The following is a 22,635-nucleotide window of genomic DNA, read 5'->3' as shown; positions in this document are numbered from 1 at the left end:
TCCTTGCCACTTGAACAAAGGGGAGGTAATAAAACTTAAAGTTATATCTATAAATGCAGTTAGAGGGTTTCATTAAGGGGAGATAACTTAACTTTAGTAATAATGTCAATACCTTTTTCACTTATTATACTTTCACTTTCTTGTTCCTCGCCACTAGAACATTCTGGAGTTGATCGGATCTCATCATCAGAACTACTAAGGGAATGTTGACGAGTCTTTTTACCTCGTTTATTTTTATGAGGTTTCGGTGGTGGTGGTCGTGAAGTGTCTGAAGGATCTGAACTTAATGAATCATTCCTTAACATAGTTTCCAGTTTGCGACTACGTTTGTTTTGAGAGTTTCTGCCGGTAGCAGCAGTACTGGGATCTAAGTGTTGTTTGTCGTAGCTGTAACGTACATTTTCATTATTGTTTTCCATTAATGAAGGGGAGTCACTAGTTCTTTCAATACGTATATTGTGGTGTTTGGAAGAAAGACTTTGAGAAGAAGAAGACACACGTTGATCATAAATATCGTCTTTTCTCCGATCACTCGGAGTTGGGGATCGTCTATCTTTTCCAGCACTTGGAAGCCGATCCCTTGGGTGTCGACCACTAGGGTGTCTTTCACTTTTTCCTGTTTGGACATTGTCCCTATGATGTGAAGGCATGTGTTGTTTATTTTGAGATTCTCCCCATTTGTTTTGTGCATAGTCTTGGTTTGACTCTTGGTAAGAATTTGTGGTATGTTTATAATGGTCATCTCTGCTTGTACGACCCTCTCTAGAAGATCTACCAGACATACTTTCCTCATTGTTGCCTCTGAAAAGATTTAGTGTAAATATAATTATGACAAAATTTTGATTTAGTTAAAAATAACATTTTTTTTTAGTTATAGCCATCATCTAATTATATGTCGTCTGCAACTGCTCCTTTACATAAAGTAAGACAATGGTACTTAATTTGATATTCATTAAATATATGTTTTTCAAAGATCAGCTAGAAAATATTTTTTTCATCATACTAACAAAAAACCATAATCCAAAACAAGAATGTGTTCATAGTACACGGATTCCCCATTTGCACTATCATTTTCTATAATCATTGGACCAAGAAATTGGGGTAAAAAATATAATTAAAAAAGTGGCATTATTAAATTAGATAGATTATATCATAGGGAATATGTGTAATAAGTTTCAAGTTCATCTTAAATTCATCTTCATCAAAAACTACCTTGACCAAAAACTTTAACCTGAAGCTGGACAGATAGAAGGACAAACAAACAGACAAATGGACGCACAGAAAACATAATGTCCCTCTACTATTGTAGGTGGGGCATATAAATTTATGATTTAATTGAATGTCAGGTATTTTTCAAATATTGACTGCCGCAAAAATTCATGTTTTATAACAATATAATTTCCCCACAACCAATTCTTATTTCATAGAGTCAAGGGAAACAAATTAAAAAACATCTGATAGGTAATTAGTACATATTTAACTATTTAGTTTTTTAATTTTGCATGAGAAATTTGAATACCTCACCTAATAAGCTACGTATAAGCATTTGTCTACCATTATCATGATTGTAGAATATTAATTGATTCAAATTCCAAACTTTGCTCTAGCATGTCTAGGATTGACCTAATTGAATAGCCAATTGACCTAATCGTTTGGCCGATTGACCTATTGACATTTGCATATCAATCAGTAATTCTGGTTTGTGACATCATATATTTTGACTAATTATCAAATGTTAAAAAAAAAGTGGGAAAACACCACTTACTATGTAATGAAGTAATAAGAATGAGCATGTGATATAGGTCACTGTGTCAAGTTTGATAATCAATCATAATGTACGTATGTTAGTTATTTGAAGTTCAAAAACATTAATTTGAAATATATAATAAGCCGGTTGCTGTTCAAATCAAATTAGAATCTGAAACATGAAGCTCATCATATTTCTATGTTTTTCACGCGTGCACATGTGATTAAAACTACAGTCGTAAATACATAATGGATAAATTTGTCATTTATTTTATTTTTTTTTATCATGAAATTAGCACAATCTTGATTGCTTCACGAGTTTTTTTTGTTTCAAAAATATATACGATAGAGATGATTCAAAATATATGAAAAGTGTATATGTTACTAAGGTCTCATCTACCCTGGGAAAGGGATTTCAGTGGCACCCTGAGGTGGCAATTTTGCTAAAGAGTCAGATTAAGGGAGACAGGGTAACATGCCCACATCTAAGAGAGATACCAATATCTATGGTAAAATATAATGTATAGAATTTTTACTCTTTTTTTAGTTCTTCTCCTATCATTGCCTAGAATAAAGTTCCCCTTCTGTTCTAAATCGTCGATCCAAATCTTAAGCTTCTAAATAAAAAAAAATTGTTTAGGGGACAGCTGAAGCATGCCTCTAGGTGTGAAATTTTCTTGTTGTGTTTAAGACCCATTGGTGGCCTTTGGCTGTTTCTGCTCTTTGGTCGGGTTGTTGTCTCTTTAACATATTCCCCCTTTTCCATTCTCAATTTTATTGTTTACTTCTACCTGCCGGCATTATTATAATAATACAAACAAAATAAAATCATTACTATTTACACAATACAGTGTAGGAGTAAGGTTTATGTATCCAATATATTGAGAAACTTATAAATCCAACATTGATTCATTAGATTTAAACAAATTCATCACAACTACAAAAAAGATTCCGAATAATCAATAATGGTTACAACCTCTTTATATAATTCATTTCAAGGTAGAGTATTTGGATTTAGGTCAAATGATTGCAAGTCTAGGTTTTTGGTAAGGAGGGTAATAGTCTCATTCTTTTAAACAGTTAAATTCCTTCATCATGTTAATTGAGAATATGTCGATTATACATTGTATTTGTGATTGATGTACATGATGTATACCTTCATTCCAATGCAGAGAAGCTCAGTGACAGAAGGGAAAAAAAGTAGGGGCAATAAAAACCTTATTTGGCCAACGAAATTGCTGCAAATTTTAAAGTTACAATATATACATTTAAATTTAAACTACCTAAGATACCAGCTTTTCAGAAAGTAAAAATAAATTTCACTTTTAACAAAGTTACCATGAAATCAAACCATGATGAAATGTATATTTTGAAAATTTCAGACATACCTGAGACGAGATTTGTCATGTGACATGTCTCTCCGACTGTCCCTTTCGTCACCAGATCTATGACTATCCTTCTTATCGAAATGTTTCAATTCATCAGTTGACCCTCGACCTGTTGATGCCTCACGAGATCTACTTTGAGAAGACCCATAACGATCACCATGCCGATTTTCTTGCATATATCTCCTATCAGTTTCTGATAATCTCGATTCGCTATGATGTCTAGGAGCAGCTGGTGAACGATCACGACCTCGACCTTGACGTTCAGGAATTTGGCCTCTTTCTCGTAACTTATCCTTATCCATTCCTGGATTGGTTCTATCACTAAGTCTTTCTTTTGATTCACTATGACTTTTTTGTTGAGCATCCAATGAATACTGCCGGTTAAACTTCTCCCTATGTTGACTTCCTGTCCGAGAAATAGGTCGCTTATCAATGTTTTCCTTTTCTGAACTTTGTCCACTATCAGAGTATTTTTCATGCATTTTTGCTCGTTTTTCGTTAGGCGGGCTAACGTCAGTTTTGATTGAAACTGTTTCACTGCCCGACGGAGTTTCAACATCAAATTGCACTGGTTTTGCCATTTCACCGTGATACCACTGACCTGTTTTGGCCAAAATTTCTTGCTTTTTCTTACACATATTACATGCCCAGACATGCTGTAAAATAAAAAAGATTGTTATAAATCTTTATATCAAATAACATCCCTGTCATTGCCTGTAGAGACTGTACAAATTATCAAAATACAACACCAACACAGATGTGCAATCAAAATAAAAACATTAACTATCAGAAATAATTTTAAACAAACCTTTTGAACATTTATGATATTCCATTTAATAATGAAGTTGTCAATCACTTATAAAATTACATATTTCAATACAAGTTCTCATCACCATTCATTGTTAATTCTACATTTCAACAGATATGTAAAGTGTAAAAATTAAATCATGGCATTAAACCTATCAACTGGCATAAGTCTACTATTGTAAAGTAGGCCCGAACTTTTTACAAAACAAAAAAAACCAGAGCAAGTTTATAGTGTTAAGCCCAAGAGTAAAGTATTTCACGATTTTACTGTTTCTCGATCAGAATTGTGTATGAAATACACGTTATCTACTCATTAACAAATGTTTCCACCTACCGAACATCTTATGGGAGATCAAATTACCGTAGTTCTACATTTCATGACATGAAATTTACAAATGACTGAAAATAAATTTCGTAACTTTTTATTTATCATTGAGATTAACAAAACACTCTTAGCACACACTGAAATGTTTCTCCCCGCTTAATTACTGATCACAATTAAATCTATGTTCAAAATCTCCAAGATAAATCTATATCTAATACTATAAGTAAATGTATTACATGAACTTAACATTATCAAGTATTCATATAAATGGGGTCAAGGGCATTTAATGTACCAGACAAACATACACTGTGCAAATTACATTTACAGCCGATTTCATTGAGTATGTAGGCAAAGGTAATATCTTTGGTAAGCTTGCTTGCTAGCTGAACCGCAAAATCATTATTAGGTTAGGTTAACTACCCTCCTTTAAGAGTAGACTGAGTGTGACAGATAACCAATCTATATGTCTGTTGGACTAGGCTACCTCAAAAGGAGGGTAGTATACCTGACCTAATAATAACTTCACGGTTCAGCTAACAAGTGAGCTAACCAAAGATATTACCTTTGCCTACACACTCAATGAAATCGGCTGTAACAATTATCAAGTTGACAAATTGCTTGTACATGTAGTATCTTAGTACTATAATATAAGACTTTATATAATGTTTGCATTTAACCTATTTATCAGAGATTTTTATTACTAACAACCTCCTGCATGTTTCAGCATTGATATAGTTTTAACTTTTAATAAAAAAAAACAACGCTGGTTCAGTATTTAGTATAAAAAAAAAATTGATAAAAAAAAGTTGAATGCAAATGATATGGACCTACAAAGTCTTATATTATAGGACTATAGTAGTACCTGAGAAACTGGCCATATCAAACCTCTGACCTCAAAATTTAATTAGGTAGGTTATTGAATTATCAAAAGCCAAGTTATTGACAAATGAAGATAATTATGGAATCAATCAATGTGTTTGACATATGGACAGATCAACAAATATTCAAATTATCCTTTCCAGAAATATATGCAAGGGTATTACAGTTTAAACATCAGCCATACATTTCTAAACCCTTGGAAAGTTCTGGATCTCAATAGGCAGAATATTTCATTCAATTCAACATAACAATACATATATCAATGAATTTCTAAAGTGTCTACAAATACTGGAAAAGCGTTATACTTCAGACATTACATAATCTTCCCGCCTATTAATCAATACTCAAATTAACCTTTGAGATGGTCCAAATATCATCTGCATCATGTTCAGATGAAGGTTTAATGAATACTTTTGTTATTATCTCCCTTGGGTGACATAAAATTCTATAATTTGCTGTCTGTTTGTATGCTAGATTATCATATTTAATATTTTCTATACCCAATCTTGACCCTGCTGTGAACCCTAGGGAGTGGTAATTGTTGAAGTTGTGTAACTAAGGGAGGTAATTTATTGATTGGGTTGTATAAGAATTCTAGTAATTATAAGTTTTACGAGCATGGTAGATGGTATGTTTCTTATCTAAACTTAGTGTCTACATGTGAAATTAATGAGCTATAAAGATGTAACCTGCTTTTGGGATTATAGTCCCAAATAAAAAAAAAATATATGGTCTGCCCATTTTTGGTAGAAAAATCGCATGAGCAAGAATGAACAAGACATCGCTATTGAATTTGTGTCTTAAGAAATGTATTATGTAAGTTTCAGATAAATATATATAGTATATATTTAAGGAATGACTGTAATATTTTTTCTGTCTATAAGAAATAACATAAAAAATGTGGTGCACACTGAATAACGCGTGTAGCGGGTTATTAAACAGTGTGCACCACATTTTTTATGTTATTTCAAATAGACAGAAAAAAATTACAGTCATTTCTTATAATTTAATTCTAAATTCCATTTTAAACCGTAGAAACCTTGAAAAAACGTTGATGACATCACAGTCACATGACTAAATTATGTCTATGGTCTGATAACAAAATAACGTCAGCCAATCAGAAGACGCGTTACATCCAAAATTAAATAATTATGCAATATTTTTCATTTTATCAATTTTCGAGTGTCGATCAACACGAAGGGTTAACCTTATTCTTTCCATAATAAAATCTCACCTCATTTAACATTTCAACTTTTCAATTTTGGGGAAAAAAAGACCAGATAGTAAAATAAGCAGTTAATTAGATGGAGAGTTGTCTAATAATAAGGCCAATGACAATCATACCACATCTTCTTATATTATTAGATATAAGTACAGTTAAAGAACACATTCTGAGCACTATATATTTGGCAAATTGCTATTACAACCCATTTTGGTGGATAGTTGTCTCATTGGCAAGCATACCACATCTCTCTACTTTTAAATTATAGAAATACTTTGATAATTCTGTGAAAATACAATGTGCCCACAAAAAATGGAATTCAAAGTGTGCTTTTTTATACTTAAGTTAGATTACCAGTAGCATATCATCATGTTTGTGCAGTTGAAAGATATGAAACAACTAGTTATTTAAAAGACTAAATGATATCAGATAACACAATTATTTCTTAAATATACGAGTGCATTGTTTGCCAAATAAACCAGTGCTGCTACACTAAATGATCGATCTGGTGTATTCTTTATAAATTCTCACTATAAAAGTTATATAACAGTCTGGCATCTCTTGTTACAACTCTCTCTCTTGGGAAAGATGACCTTGCACGGTTAACTTTGGCTGCTCTGTTTTAATTTCTCTTTTACCTTCTCAAATAACAAAAGCATTCTGTGTACTGACTGGCCCTTAAATTCCTTGAAATCAACTTTAATAATAAAAATAAATTTGATGATCGAATCATAGTTGGCAACCCACATGATATTCATGACACATTTTCCTATACTTTATGATTTATTCAACAAATTAAAATTGGTCATCCTACACTCAACATATGGAATTGAACATGTCTAGATGATATTGAAGGGTTTATATAGTAGCTTTTATCAGGAACCAATATTGCATGTATTAAATTCAGGAACTCTTACCTGCATTTATAAATTCAATTACTGAACAATGGACATGATGAGTAAGATTAATTTAAAGTTTACATTTCACTAAATGCTTATTAGTGCATATCAATAATATGGTATCAATTTTTCATATCCATTTTTTACCCATAAAAAATTTGCCCCATTATAGCTGATAATCACATCATTATAAATGCATTGCAAATAATTCAAATTTTTGAAGTTTTCGATGAAATTTAGTATAGAATACAATATAAATGACATTTCAGAAGTAATATTACAAAAGTACATCAAAACAACTTCTAAAAATTTTATATATATCCATCATGCATCCTATTTCAACCTCAATTGTAATGCAACTGTCAAATTGTTTTGTTTTTTTTACAGATTTTAGCAAAAGGTCGTCTTTGCACGAAAAAGTGTCAAATTATCTTTTTGTCATTTGTACACACTCTACTCAGAATTTAGTTAAAACATTCAATTAAGAATCTGGAAATTTGTTTTATAAACTGATGCATCATTATTGAAGTAAATATAGGGGGATAACTCTGTCATCAATGGGAGATAACTCATGCATAACAACTCTGTCAAACTCATGCATATCTAGGGAAAAAACTTACACTAGCAGTAGATGAGCTTTGTACAGGTTTAGGTTCTTCCATTCCAGGTTTGGTCGGCTAGATGTCCAGAAAGAAAGAAGAAAGAAGGAAAAATAAGACCAACACCAACACACACATATATATAATAACATTTTGGTAAGCATATACATATATACAGGGTAAAGAAGTAGGAATGTTTACATAAGAAACAAAATGCTTAATTAAATTCTTCATTATCATTATTCTTCAATACTCTGAAATTTATGATCAGAATCAACTTTGATACAGCCCAAAAAATAATATGTTAAAATATCCATTTTGTAAAACCTTTCCCAAAGATATTTTCAAATTTCCAAATGGTGTAACTTGACAATTATATAGTAAACAAATATGATTCAATGGTAGAACGTACTTTAAGAATTTAAAAAAATAAAAACATTGGAAACAAGAATGTGTCCAAAGTACACGGATGCCCCACTCGCACTATCATTTTCCATGTTCAATGGACCACGAAATTGGATAAAAAATATAATTAGGCATTAAAATTAGAAAGATAATATCATAGGGAACATGTGTACTAAGTTTCAAGTTGATTTGACTTCAACTTCATCAAAAACTACCTTGACCAAAAACTTTAACCTGAAACATGCACTTTCATTTTCTATGTTCAGTGGACCGTGAAATTGGGGTCAAAAGTTTAATTTGGCTATAAAATTAGAAAGATCATATCATAAGGAACATGTGTACTAAGTTTCAAGTTGATTGGACTTCAACTTCATCAAAAACTACCTTGACCAAAAACTTTAACCTGAAGCGGGACAGACGGACGAACGAACAGACGGACGGACGAACAAACAGACGGACAAACGGACGGACGTACAGACCAGAAAACATAATGCCCCTCTACTATCGTAGGTGGGGCATAAAAATTTGGTATAATAAAAAGACAATTTTTTTATCTACAATATTGATCACGACAAAATCATCAGAAAACAGTAATCTTTCCCCCAAAATTGCACCAATTACATGAACGAATTTACTATTTTTTGTTGCTCGTACTGGACTTTGTACCAGGATGTCCATACCAGATATCAAACAAGAATGTGTCCACAGTACACGAATGCCCCACTCCCACTATCATTTTCTATGTTTAGTGGACCGTGAAATTGGAATAAATTCTCTAATTTGGCATTAAAATTAGAATGATCTTATCAAAGGGAACATGTATACTAAGTTTCAAGTTGATTGGACTTCTACTTTATCAAAAACTACCTTGACCAAAAACTTTAACCCGAAATTTGCACTATCATTTTCTATGTTCAGTGAACCGTAAAATTGGGGTCAAAACTCTAATTTGGCATTTAAATTGGAAAGATCATATCATAGGGCACATGTATACTAAGTGTCAAGTTGATTGGACTTCAACTTCATCAAAAACTACCTTAACCAAAAACTTTAACCTTGAAGCGGGACAGACGGACAGACGCACAGACCAGAAAACATAATGCCCCTCTACTATCGTAGGTGGGGCATAAAAACCTTATAGATCAGATAAATCATATAATGTATATTTGAAAATTCCATAAATGACCTTGTAAGTTTAGATCCATTTGAACAAGTGGTTTCCCTAAAGAGACACATAAAGTTAAATTGACAATTAAGAGCTTGCTAAAGGAGTGTATTAATTCATCTCTGAATCACATGTGTAATATTAAAGTTTTTCAAATCTTTTGATTACATTTTAAAACATTTTGATTCTGATACTAATTTTTTTATAAAAACTTGATTTTATTGTTTACAATATATCACATTCAACTAAAGCATGCTATGAATGAACAGCAGCAAATTTTTTGTCCAGTTCAGAACCAGTCTACAATTAGCAAAGGGAACTAACTTGTGTTAAAAGTGTATAATAAAAGAATCAAATCCGTAATAAACTATTTTCATATAACCGACTCTTTACTCCGGTTTATATTATTTTTCATCGGGTTACCTACAACATCCTGGTACTCAGTCAATTGAGAGCAACATAAAGAAGTAACATCAGACATCAGTGTTTTCCTTTTTTCACTAAGGTAAGGTGGGTGTTTTAAAAAAATAACTTGCAACCGGGTGGTTTTTTTTTTTAAATGTCCAACCTTTTTTAATTTACTGTGGGTGCACGTGGGGGTCACAGAAATAAAGATTAGTATACTATTCACATTTAATGGAGTTGAACAAACATAAATAGAAGTAGTCATATTAATTGTCAAATATTCTTTGATTTTATTTTTCAAAAATTTATCTCTTTTATCTCTTCTTTCATTTACAATTTTATGCATCAGCATGGATTTAAGGCCTTTCGATCCAGGTTTCTGTCCTGTTTCTTGCTTTTGTGCCGTATTTTTGGCACACAGAACAGTAGTATCCTTCCTCTGTGACTATAAGTCATTTGAAGTCTTGCTCATATTTGTCTTCACTTGCGTGTCTTTTCCGTTGTTTGGTTGATTTTTGTTCAATTTCCACAACTTCAACATTACTATCAATTTTATTTAACTTATTTGGTCTAGTATTTTCTTTATCATCATCGTCATCTGCCTTTCTTTCCCTCGATTGATTAATTAAAACATTATTTTTTTTTATTTATTTCTTATTATTTTTATTTTATTTTTCTCAGGAATTTTTTTTTCTTCCTTCCTTTTTCACCTTTTTCATATTCATATATTTATTACAGAGCATGCCAGTATTTATATTTATGTATTGTTCAATAAGTGTATTATGTCTGTAAAGGGAGACAGATTTGTAAAAGCAAATTGCTTGTTTCTGAATCCTTAATATTATTTCATTGTATAATATGTTTAATGTGGATTTATCTGAATAAATATTGTTTAAACTAATAAAAACATTGAAATTTGACAATTGGACGCCATCTTTGTCAATGAAAACAAGGCGGGATTAGTATTCAAGTTTTAACGGTACGGAACCGAAAAAAATCTGGATTTTGAAAAAAAAGCCGACCACCTCCTAAAATCGAAAGGTGGTCGGCTTTCAAAAGAAGGTGGTCGGCACACCTGGCTTAAATGCCGAATGGAAAACACTGGACATTTAATTGGTGTGATTTGAGGAGAAATTTTACTATTTTCCAATGAGTTTGTTGTGTAAAGAAAATATAAAACAGTCTATTTTCCCCAAGAATTGTACCGATTAAATGTTTGATGTTACTTCTTAATGTTGCTCTTAATTGATCAAGTACCAAGAAGTCATAGGTAACCTGTCAAATACAATATAAACCGGCATTAAAAGTCTATTGGCAAATAGAATAAATTAATATAATACATTCATTCATCATAAGATTTGATCTACGGGTATTAAATTGCAAGTCACATCATTACTATGTGTTGAATGCACTGCATATTAAAACTGAAACAATTTATGAGAGTTGGCATCTCTCCCGTGAGACTTAAATCTCATGCATTTTTCATCACTTATCATGCAAGATCACATAACAGTGAAAGGAGACTTTTACCCAGACAAGCTTTAAAAAAAAACGTGAAGACAAATGACCTATTTTTGAATTCAAAGCAATATGTATATAATATAAAAACTCAAGCAGACTCCCACGAGAGCTGTTCCATGTATGATAGAGTGACAGAATTCATAAAAGCACAAAATTAATTTTAACAGCAAAGGAATAAACGAATTGACATTTTTGGACCATGTTTTAATTGTTTTTGAAACATTTTATGTTTAGTTTTCTGGGAATTCTGTTTTTAAAAAAAATATCAGATCACAATAAATGAAATGAAAAATAAAAGTATTGTATTTTTTCATCTCAAATGTTTATGATTATATATAAGTTTCACTGTGATTTTATTTGAAAAAAAAAAAGATTCCATACTTGACAATTGCAATGTACTTTCAAGTATTAAAGTTGCAGACTTGTATTTATAATATAAATTTGTTAAATTTATTGTCTATATATGGAGAAACCTTAGGACTAATTCTGGTTTACTCATAGACTTATTATATATTAGATATAAAAAAAGAAGATGTGGTATGATTGCATATGAGACAACTCTCCGCAAGAGACCAAAATGACACACAAATTAACAACTATAGGTAACTGTACAGCCTGATCCAGCAATTCAAACGAGAAAACTAACAGTCTTATTTATGTTCAAAACAAGAACAAAAAACCAAAAGGTAACACATAAACAAACAACGACCACTGAAATATGGAGTATAAACATGAGGTCACAGTAATTTTAGAAATAATTTCCCTTTTCTAAACCTTTTACAAATAAATTTTACATTTTCCAACCATGCATATATATTTTAAATATATTACAACTGAAGTCAGAATTTATTTTTTTACATTTTTCACACAAGCATTATTCATACCTTGACAAAGAAATTGAAATTGGAAATATTTGCTAACAGATTACATATTTTCCAATAAACAAACGGTGAATATTTTATTCATTTTTTGTAAATAATTAATTGATGAGAAATACCGAGAGAACAAATCTTATTATAATTACTCATTAACTGTAAATTTATACCCAACAATTTATTTATTATTTTTGTTGTGTTGTAACATGTTAATATGATGCAACACTCTACAGAGACTCAATTTAATTGAAAGGATAACAGTTACTGATTCATCGTATTTTAAGACAAATATCAAAAGTCCAAATTGATTTACCTAATGTCTATTTTATTAATTATATTAATATTCCTAACTAGAATCATCAATGACATCACAAGGGAAGTAGGAATATGGTGTGTAAAAGACCATTATCATATTATCGACTTTTGACCCGGAATTTATATTTTTTTGACAGGTTACCTACTCTGTGGTAGGACATCCTGGTACTCTGTTTATTATGAGTGACCAAATGAAGTAAAATCAAATATATGAACAGCACAATTTTGGGGAAAATTATAATTTTTAAGATGTCAGATTAAGTCAGGTATAGAAGGCATTTAAACAGTTAACTTTCCGTCAAATTGTACTGATTAAAATCTTGAATTTACTAATTTATGTTGCTCTTACTTGACCAAGTACCCTGATGTCCAACCACAAAGAAGGAAACCTGTCGAAAAACATATATCCTTTAGTCAAAAGTCGGTAATATGAAAATGAACTATTTGAAAAATTTCCAAATTGACAAATTCAACTACACAAGAAAAAGACTAATGCTTTTACTGCGCAACGGATATTTTCAGTAGGGGATCCAGGTGGGGGGGGGGGGGGGGGGGGGGGGGGGGGGGGGGGGGGGCAAAAGTCTCATGTCTCTCAAAGTTTATATATCTCATTTCACTAATTACTGTCTTTTACACAATTCTTATATAACATAATGCTATGAAGTTATCAGCAGGTAAGTTCTACAATACATGGAAGCAAAAAGGGAGCTATAATTGACCCTTACCATCGGATTTTACAGAATATTAAACATGCAATGAATATAAAGGGAGCTAACCCTTACCATTGGATTTTTCAGAATACAAAACATGTAATAAAGAGAAATTGAGCGGACTCTTCATATGGAATGTTAAAGAATACATTACATTTCAAAGAATACCAACTCTTCCAATGGGGTGTTACATAATTACAAAACATAGTTACAAATACAAACCTTCTGTTTCAAGGCTATGCGCCCACCACATCTTGCACATGACCTCAGCTGACAGTAGTGACATCTATGTCCCACTCCGTCAGCAAATTTGGTTTTATGACATATCTGACACACTGCACCGGTGTCTTGTTGAGGTCCTCCAACTTTCTTGGCCTCCTCAGAGATTTTACCAACAGACTGAGCATAAGTGTCCAAATCCAGCTTCATCTGCCTAAAATGACAAAACAGAATTGCAAATATTTTTTTGTACAGAATTTAGAGATTCCTATAGCTACTGTAATAAGTTTAATGAATAGGACTCTGACTCAGTGTACCCCAAACTGTGTCTGACCGACAAAATGTCAGGTAAAAAATCATTCGGTCAGACAGAACTTTTAAAACATTTTGATTGAATATATTGTAGAAAAGTTCAAATTTCTCTTACTTTCAGTCAAACCCTTAAAACAGTTTGACACAGACTGCTGGCTTACTCAAAACAATCCAATTTTTCAGAATCTAATGCATTCTGAGTAATATTTTGAGAAGCTTGTATACTGAATTATTTTGATTGGTGAACATTAACCCAAGTTGCATTACAATTTTTGGTTTTGAAAAATTAGTATGGTCCAAATTGTAACTTGGATGGAGAGTTGTCTCATTGGCACTGACATACATCATCTTCTAATAGTATATCTATGTTAATTCAAAGTTATTAAAGGGTAGTCAATTTGAAACGCTTTGTTAGTAAAAGAAAATGTACTGGCATATTTTGGACAAGAACTGTCTGTATTCCTTTAAAGCACATGAGCTGTGTTCTGCATTTTAGGAAAGGTACGCATTGAAACTGTATTACTGATGATATTTTTAATACTTTTTTGAGCTGTGTATAATTTTTCAATTGCCATTTTAATTATTATCGCTTTTTCAGGCAATCTTCATTTAATTTGCAACTTGTCTAATGACTTTAGATGAATTACGATTATTTAATTGTGGAATTCTGTGTCAGTGTGGTGCTCCTCTTAAGAGTTGTCTACTTAATTGTTTTAGTGGATAGCACAGCTTAGGTCTCAATGATCTATCTTTTACTCATTGATAAAATACATGAATTTCTCTGATGGCTAGTTAATCCACAACCTAATTCTGGCTGAGATGAGGGGAAAAAAAGATTTTTAAACCATGCACTGCCATAGGTCAACTCTTAATGGATAAATTCTCTACACACATACTATATGTATATTCACACTATTACACAATCAAACAGAAAAATCCAATATTTAAGAATCGGTAAATTACAACATGAGAATATTGTCACTGTTTGTCCAATTATAATGACTTTATTATAGGGAAGTAGAATTACAATGCAAACAATACAATTCTGTAAAAAATCACTTGAAGTGGTAATTTTTCAAACAAAATACTGGTCATTGCGGCATTCATGATTCGCTCACAAATATCTCTTTATATATTCAATAGATATAATTTGACAAGGTCTTATCTCAGAACTATCAATTCCCCAATTACCATCGAATACCATATATATGTTTCAAAGTGGTCATGCAACTTCACACCAGTAAAAATGATTTTTTGAGTGAAACCCCCAGTTATGTACTGTAATATAAATATTTATATAGTATTTAATATAGAGTATTCTCTTACAAGCTCTAATACACCAATACACTAGAGAGCTAGATATTGATACAAATAATCAATAGAACATCAGAGGCTCTATAAGGGTAGCAAATAATCAATGGTGAAACTTCTAGGTATTAAGTTGGATATAATCAGAGGCTCCATAAGGGTATAAAAAAATCAATGGCCATACTTCTAGGTACATTTGTAGTGCAAAGAACATTGGATATCATCAGAGGTTCTATAAGGGTAGCAAATAATCAATGATTATGCTTCTAAGTATTTTGTAGTGCAGAGAACATGGGATATATATCGTCAGAGGCTCCATTAGGGTATCAAATAATCAATTGATATATTTTTTAGTGCAGAGAACATTGGATATCATAGAAGGCTCCAATAAGGGTATATCAATGGCTATACTTCTAGGCTCCATAAGGGTATCAAATAATCAATGGAGAAACTTCTAGGTACATTTTAGAACAAAGACTTTGGATATCTTCCGAGGCTCCATTAAGGGTATCAAATACATGTAAGCAATGGCTAAATTTCAAAGTATTTTGTAGTGCAGAGAAAATTGGATATGATAGATGGCTCCAGTAAGGGTATATATATCAATTGCTATATACTTCTAGGTATTTTGTAGTGCAGACTGACATTGGATATCATTGGAGGCCACATAAGGGTATCATATGATAAATGGCGAAACTTCTGGGTATTTTGTAGTGCAAAGAACATTGGATATCATTGATCAGAGGCTCAATAAAATGTATCAAATAGTCAATGGCTAAACTTCTAGATATTTTGTAATGTATAGAGAACATTAGATATCATCAGAGGCTCCATTAAGGGTATCAGATAACCAATGGCTATACTTGTAGGTATATTTTTGTAGTGCAGAGAACATTGGACATCATGGGTGGCTCCATTTAGAGTATCAAATAATCAGTGGCTATATGTGTAGGTTTTTACAATGTAAAACAGATGCATGTTCTTTCGGAATCTGCACAGGGGAAGTTAAAGTTATCTACTTTTCATATAAAGCCACTCATTTTCATTTGAATATGCTGAGTCATCATTAAATGATCTTACTGTAAATTTGTACATGTACATCTGATGTCTTGATGGTTATGACCAATGAAAAATAAGTGATGAAAGATAATATGACAAACTGATATATTAATATCAAAATTGAGAATAGCAACGGGGAATCTGTTAAAGAAACAATGAATGCAACAAACTGACCAAAAAGCAGAAAACAGCTGAAGACCACCAATGGTCTTTAAGGGGGTTCGCGGGTCTAAATCATTTATATAGGATTTCTCTATATTTTTCTATAAATGAACTTTATCTTATAGTTAATAGAAAAATTAAATAAAAAAGTGGGGTCACCGTTCATTTTCGCTCACAATCTGCCTTCGAAAGAAGCATACATTTTTGTAAAGGTGTTTTTTTTCTGTTGAAGTAATAGGAGAAATAAAGTTAATATCGAAATAAAAAAAGGAAATTTATTACAGAACTCGCTCAAATTTTACAATAATTTAGTTTAAGTACAGCTTATATGGAAATTATATTAAAAAATATAGGTCACCGATGAGTTAAAAAAGATATTTCAATTTTAAAGCCAAAAAATGGCATTTTTCCACCAAAGGGAGATAATTTGGAACTTTTTCAATGATGTATTCATTTTAAAAGTCATCTTGGGCCAACACGAATTGATTGTTTTGAATGATTTTTGTACCATATGATAAAATAACAACTACAAAAGGTAATAAATAAAATTTGTAAAGAAAAACAAATGTTTAATTTTTTTCTGAAATTTTTATACCCTCGAGCCTCCTTAACACAGCAAGAAAATCCCACACCCAGACTCACGGGCATTCAGCTGGCACCTAAATAAAAATGTATTCTACATGTAGTTCAGTGAAAATTATATATTTATGCTGCTAGATCCTCTTAATGCAACATAACTTTCATATAATTACTACAAACTTGAACCTCTGATGATGGAGTTTTTTACTGACCTTTACTGGCTATACAGCCCTCACACGGTTGGTCTATCTTGAATCTCCATACCTCTACACCATTAATAAGAATTCAGAATTGGTATTTGGGGCTTCGAATATAAACAGACACAAATTGCGCAAGTTCATGTCTTTCTCTACTGTTTAAGATGTTTCTGTATGAAATCTTCATCAAATTGTAGCAACCAATAGCAGAATGCACAATTTATTATGTAGATCTTTTAATATATATATAAAGAAGAATGTGTCCATATACATGATATACGTAGTACACAGATGCCCCACTTGGACTATCATTTTCCATGTTCAGTTGGCTGTAAAATTGGGGTCAAAAATCAAATATTACATTTAAATTAGAAAGATAATATTATAGGGAACATGTCTACTAAGTTTCAAGTTGATTCGACTCCAACTTCATCAAAAACTTTCTTGACCAAAAACTTTAACCTGAAGCGGGACAGACAGACAAATGGATGGACAAACAGACACACATACCAGAATACATAATGCCCCTCTACTATCATAGGTGGGGCATATAAACCATTAGACACAACTCATTTAAACAACTAGGTAAAATAACTCACCATGAAGTTAACCATGGGGACACAACAGGTCAACCCATGTGGACAGCCACTAGAAACAAGAAAATACCCGGTACTTGATCACATTTACTTGGCAGAAAATAATGTATATAATACATGGACAGAGTAAATAGTTTTCATGTTCTATTTCAATGCAAAACATGTACTGCATGTACACCAATCTTACCTTGTTTTTAATTTAAGAATTAATGATTTACATTCGAGTCAACCTGCGGTCAATCGACGTGTAAATGTAAACGATGTCATGGAACAATTGGTTTGTATTCTACATGTACTGTGACATAATAAAATATGCTTTGTTACAAAAGAAATTTACTGGAAAGTGCAAAGGTACTTAAATTGTCTATCTCAAATCCAGAAGCTGATCTATTATAAAGTCAACATATTCATGATATTAATCAATCTAAAATATAACCATTTGTTTGACTAGGCAAACACATTTTTTTTTTCATAGTTTGGGGGAAAAGCATAAAAATGATGTTGAACAGAAACTATTTTGATGAAAGTGTTTTTTGGACAGATTCTCTATTTGAACATGTGGGTACCAGAACCAATCATTGTACATAATTATTCTAATGTTAATGATCTCAAGGTGAAGGGGAGATAATAAGTTAGTGTATGTGAAAATCTGTCCAGCACAAGGTTAAACAGTCAACATAACACTTCAAAATAAGATTTGATTTTTTTGATTTTTTGTGTTTAAAAGCCACTTTTAAGCACCGCAATAAGGTTATTTTGTGGCGACCAGTTTTTATTGGTGGAGGAAGCCAGAGTGCCCAGAGAAAACCACCGACCTTTAATAGGAAAACTGACAATCCTAATCAATTAAGATTGAAGTCAAGTGCACCTGCACGAGCGGGGTTCAAACTTACAACCTGACAGTGCTTCAATATACAAAATGATATAAGATATAAGTTCCATATACATGATATGTGTTTGATGAAGTTTAGCATAGCATTTTTTGGTCATTAAAGTGTATAGTAGGCCATTTCATAGCAGAGACCAGAATTCTTCCTGGCTGATTTACTGTCTCGTTATTCAGCTTTACTCAGCATTTAAAATTTGCCCTTTTTGACAGACTTCGATGCTACCAATCAAATTGCAGTACTATTTATCGTTGAAGTTTCCTCTTAAACATATTAAAGATAGGATAAGTAAGTCGTGTAGCTATATATATAGGACTTACTTTATTTTTTACAAGTTTTTGGCTTGATGACTGGTTTATCATATAAGAAGATTTCATTACTTGTTATTGTATAATGATTCATTACTATAAGTGCCTATAAAAACAAAAAAATAAAAAAATTAAGACGTACGAAATAGGATAGATTTATAAGGAAACCGGCCTTTAACATAAGTATACATGTATTATCCTCTACAGTACTGTTTTCATTTATGTCATAAGAAAATGTAATACAGTGAAACCTGTTTAAACCGAACCTCTTCGGGACTGAAGATTTTGTTCGGTTTTGGCCAATGTTCGGTTTTATCAGGTTCACAACGCATGCAATTTGATATGATGGTGCTTTAGAACATGTTTGGTTTATACAGGTTTTCGGTTTATACAGGATTCGATTAACCAGGTTTTTACTGTATTGAAGTATGCTTAACAAAATTAGCTCTCCTATAATTTGATGACACCTTTGTTTGTACTATTGTCTTTTAAACCTGTAACTGTTGTCTTATTATTTCCTCCTTAATAGGCCATCCACACCTCTTCATTTTTATGTAAACCATTAAGTACAGTTAGTGCCATATCAAAGTTTTGACACCATTTAAATGTTTAAAGTGAAAGTTAATTGAATTTTTATATAATTTACAAATCTGGACTGAATAATAATTATAATTGTTGCTTTTATTATAAAGCACTTACATGTACTTGTACATTTTAAACTAGGAGTAAGGCAGCAACCATTTGATTTTCTGGGGGGGGGGGCTATGGTTTTTTTTGGAAAAAAAAGTTTGTTTCCAGTTTTTGGAGAAAAAAATAATTTGTTTTTGATTCTGAGAAAAAAAAATTGTTTGTTTCACCCCCAGCTGCCACTATATGTAATGCTAAAATTGAAAGAAAAAAATTGTTTTCGACTTGTTGCGAAAAAAATAGATTGTTTTTCGCCGCAGGCGAAAAAAAGTTTGTACAGAAAAAAAAACCATAGCCCCCCCAGAAAATCAAATGGTTGCTGCCTAACTGTGATAAATGCTAATTTTTTTGACCTGTTGTTTTTTTTTTAAATTTTAGTCATTATCTTGAATAGAGAGCATGCATATATATATGTTAAGAAAAAATTATAAATTGTAGAATCTAAATTTTCAATAAAATACTTTTTTTGTTGCATTCATCATGTTCATTGCAAATATGTGAAAGAATAAGAAATACATAAATATACATGTACAAATGTACATAAACATGATAAATTAGAAGTTTTATTTTAAATTCTTGTAACTGTCTAGTGACATTACTTGTGATCATGGTACATTTTTGTAATTACAGCTTTTCTTTAAATACATGTACTATCATATGATTTTGATGGTTACATAATTCATCAGTCCCACATTACAATTTGATCCAATAATTTCTGAATATACATCAGTTTGAATTAGAATTTCTAAAATTCATTGATATTTTCTTGTCTTTTCGAAGTGACAAGGCAGGGGGAATATTTAATGTTAAGTTTTTAATTCCACAATTAACACATACATGTACAATTAGTATGTTGTAGTGGTTAATTTTTAATTGAAGACTCTTCAATTCGTATTCAGGCATTGAGAATCACAGACCTATATCAATTGTTAACTTTTTATACATTATGACTTGGATGGAGAGTTCTCTCATTAGCACTCATGCTATATCCTCTTAACAGTATGCCAGATAATGCAACGTTGCAAGAGGCCAGTTCAGAATAGGAAGTTAGTTGAATCTGTCATGTGACTTCCATCACCACATGACTAAAATGTAGTCATAGTCGCATCCATCACTAAATGCACATGTTGAGCATGTTGAGCAAACAGGTGAAATATTTGATCTTATACCATGTATACTGCACAAAATTTTTAGAAAATTAGAATCCATGTGTGATAAGTTGATCAGTCGTACAGGAATTAGGATTACCTACTTGCAGAACATAAATAGTCTTGAACTTCCTTTCAGAATGATGATTCTAAAAGTGCTTGCAACTTTAATAGAGCAGGGATACATATAAAAGATATATATATAGATTGATACCTTAAAAATTCTATATGGTAATTGGCATCATAAAGGTGTGCGATATTGACAATATTTACCAGTGAAAGACATCAGAGAAATTGCTTAGGCAGTGAATCCTTTAAAGCAATGTATGTACTTTTTTCTCATAAACATAATCATGATAATGAAAAAATATACTAACTTCTGTGTAAAAAATTAAATGACATATATTTTCACTAGACATGCTGATTAGGTGAGGAAGAAATTGAACTACATGTACCTGAAATTACATCCACTGAAATAAAAGTAGGTTTACACTGTTATCAGGCAGCCTGTTGATTGTTTAATATATTACAAGGGAGATGAAAAAACCATTTGTTCTGTTTATCCAAGCATTTGTATTGTAAGACTTCACAAATCCTTGGTTTATCTTACATCAAAACATGTTGCTCGATTAACTTAAATGTACATTCATGACATTTGTTAACTAAATAATGATTTCAAGTACTATAATGCATTTGATCTTAAATCTTAAATCGTATTGCTATACACGGTTATTTTATATTTTTGAACGATTTTATAAGATTATTCTGTAGTAATCTGATGGTTGGAAACATAGTTATCTTTTCTGAAAATAAGTAGGTTCTACATACATGCACTCCATACAAGACTACTTCGGACATTAATGTGTTATTTTTGTGATGTTTTGACTGTATTTTATACAATTTTACTAGTAAAAAAATGTAGACCTTACAAACCATTGAACTGTGCTTTTATATCACAAAGTATGGCTATCTTACATGGATAAAAATCAAGAGGACAAAACCTACACCCTCCCCCTCTTTTTTCCTTTTGAGACCCCCAATATGGCCGTCTAAACAGACTGATTTGTATACCTAATCATATCTTGTTCTTTATCCTCCTCCTCTTGTTGTCTCCTGATAACATCCTCAATAATCTTCCTCTCTGCCTCGTCTAGATGGCTGAGGTCTGGCATGGGAGGCAGGGATGGTCGTCTAGTTGTCATCCTGACGAACTACGATGCTCGTCTCGGATTCTGCTGCTGGGGATGCGATAGATGTAACTGACACAATATTAGCCAAGATTTTCTCATTTTAACACAGTCTGCCAGTTCATGAAGGAGATACGGTGTAAAATTAGCTCACATTGTCTATGGTTTATGACCTCCATCGATGAGAATGCATCGTCCTTTCAACATTTTTGATGTCATTACTTATGCGACACTTATTAAATATGAACCAGTTAATTGTCCAATAAAATCCGAGGATCTCCACGCGTCACGTATCGATCCCCAGTTAACCTATTGATTCCTCTCTGTTCTGTCCGATTTAAGGATTTATAGGATAAACACTTATAGAATTTATATTAATGTTCACAAAAACATTGCAGTTTAAGATGTAGACAATGCGGGTCATATTTTTGAAGCCAAGAAGAGTCCAGAAAACGTGGGGTTTGCGTGTTCCGAAAAAAAGGCGTCGTTGACTACGGACCGTAGTCGGTTTAAACATGTGTAAATTACGGCGCACCTGCCAAGTGACTTCCTTAATAATTAATATTCCTTGTTTGTTTAGCATGTCAACTTGCAATAGTTGATTATATTGGTATTATGTTATGATGAGCATACTGGTTAATAAATATATAATGAGTATTTACTGGAAGAATTATAACTCTATAACATTATTATTTCTGGTATTGTGTGAGTGACTTTGTAAACGA

The 22,635-nt window shown here is 31.9% G+C and overlaps 1 protein-coding gene across 13 annotated transcripts in view; it reads right to left on the bottom strand.

Moving 5' to 3' along the window:
- The window catches only part of LOC139497258 (regulating synaptic membrane exocytosis protein 2-like), a 63,888-nt gene extending 41,717 nt beyond the window's left edge, over window positions 1-22,171 (bottom strand). For 12 of the 13 annotated variants that reach the window (XM_071285435.1, XM_071285437.1, XM_071285428.1 and 9 more), the window contains exons 1-5: window positions 21,795-22,154; window positions 13,484-13,694; window positions 7,887-7,943; window positions 3,135-3,790; window positions 113-801 (exon numbers count right to left, since the gene is read on the bottom strand). In XM_071285435.1, the coding sequence (XP_071141536.1) occupies window positions 113-801; window positions 3,135-3,790; window positions 7,887-7,943; window positions 13,484-13,694; window positions 21,795-21,925 (1,744 nt within the window). In that variant the 5' untranslated portion in view covers window positions 21,926-22,154. Of the gene's footprint in view, window positions 1-112; window positions 802-3,134; window positions 3,791-7,886; window positions 7,944-13,483; window positions 13,695-21,794 lie in introns of all 13 variants that reach the window. The other variant, XM_071285431.1, reaches the window with a different exon arrangement.
- Between the last annotated feature and the right edge of the window lie 464 nt (window positions 22,172-22,635).

Source organism: Mytilus edulis, chromosome 12 (genome assembly GCF_963676685.1).
Source record: "Mytilus edulis chromosome 12, xbMytEdul2.2, whole genome shotgun sequence".
Lineage (NCBI taxonomy): Eukaryota > Metazoa > Mollusca > Bivalvia > Mytilida > Mytilidae > Mytilus > Mytilus edulis.
This window is presented reverse-complemented; position numbering and strand designations above follow the sequence as displayed.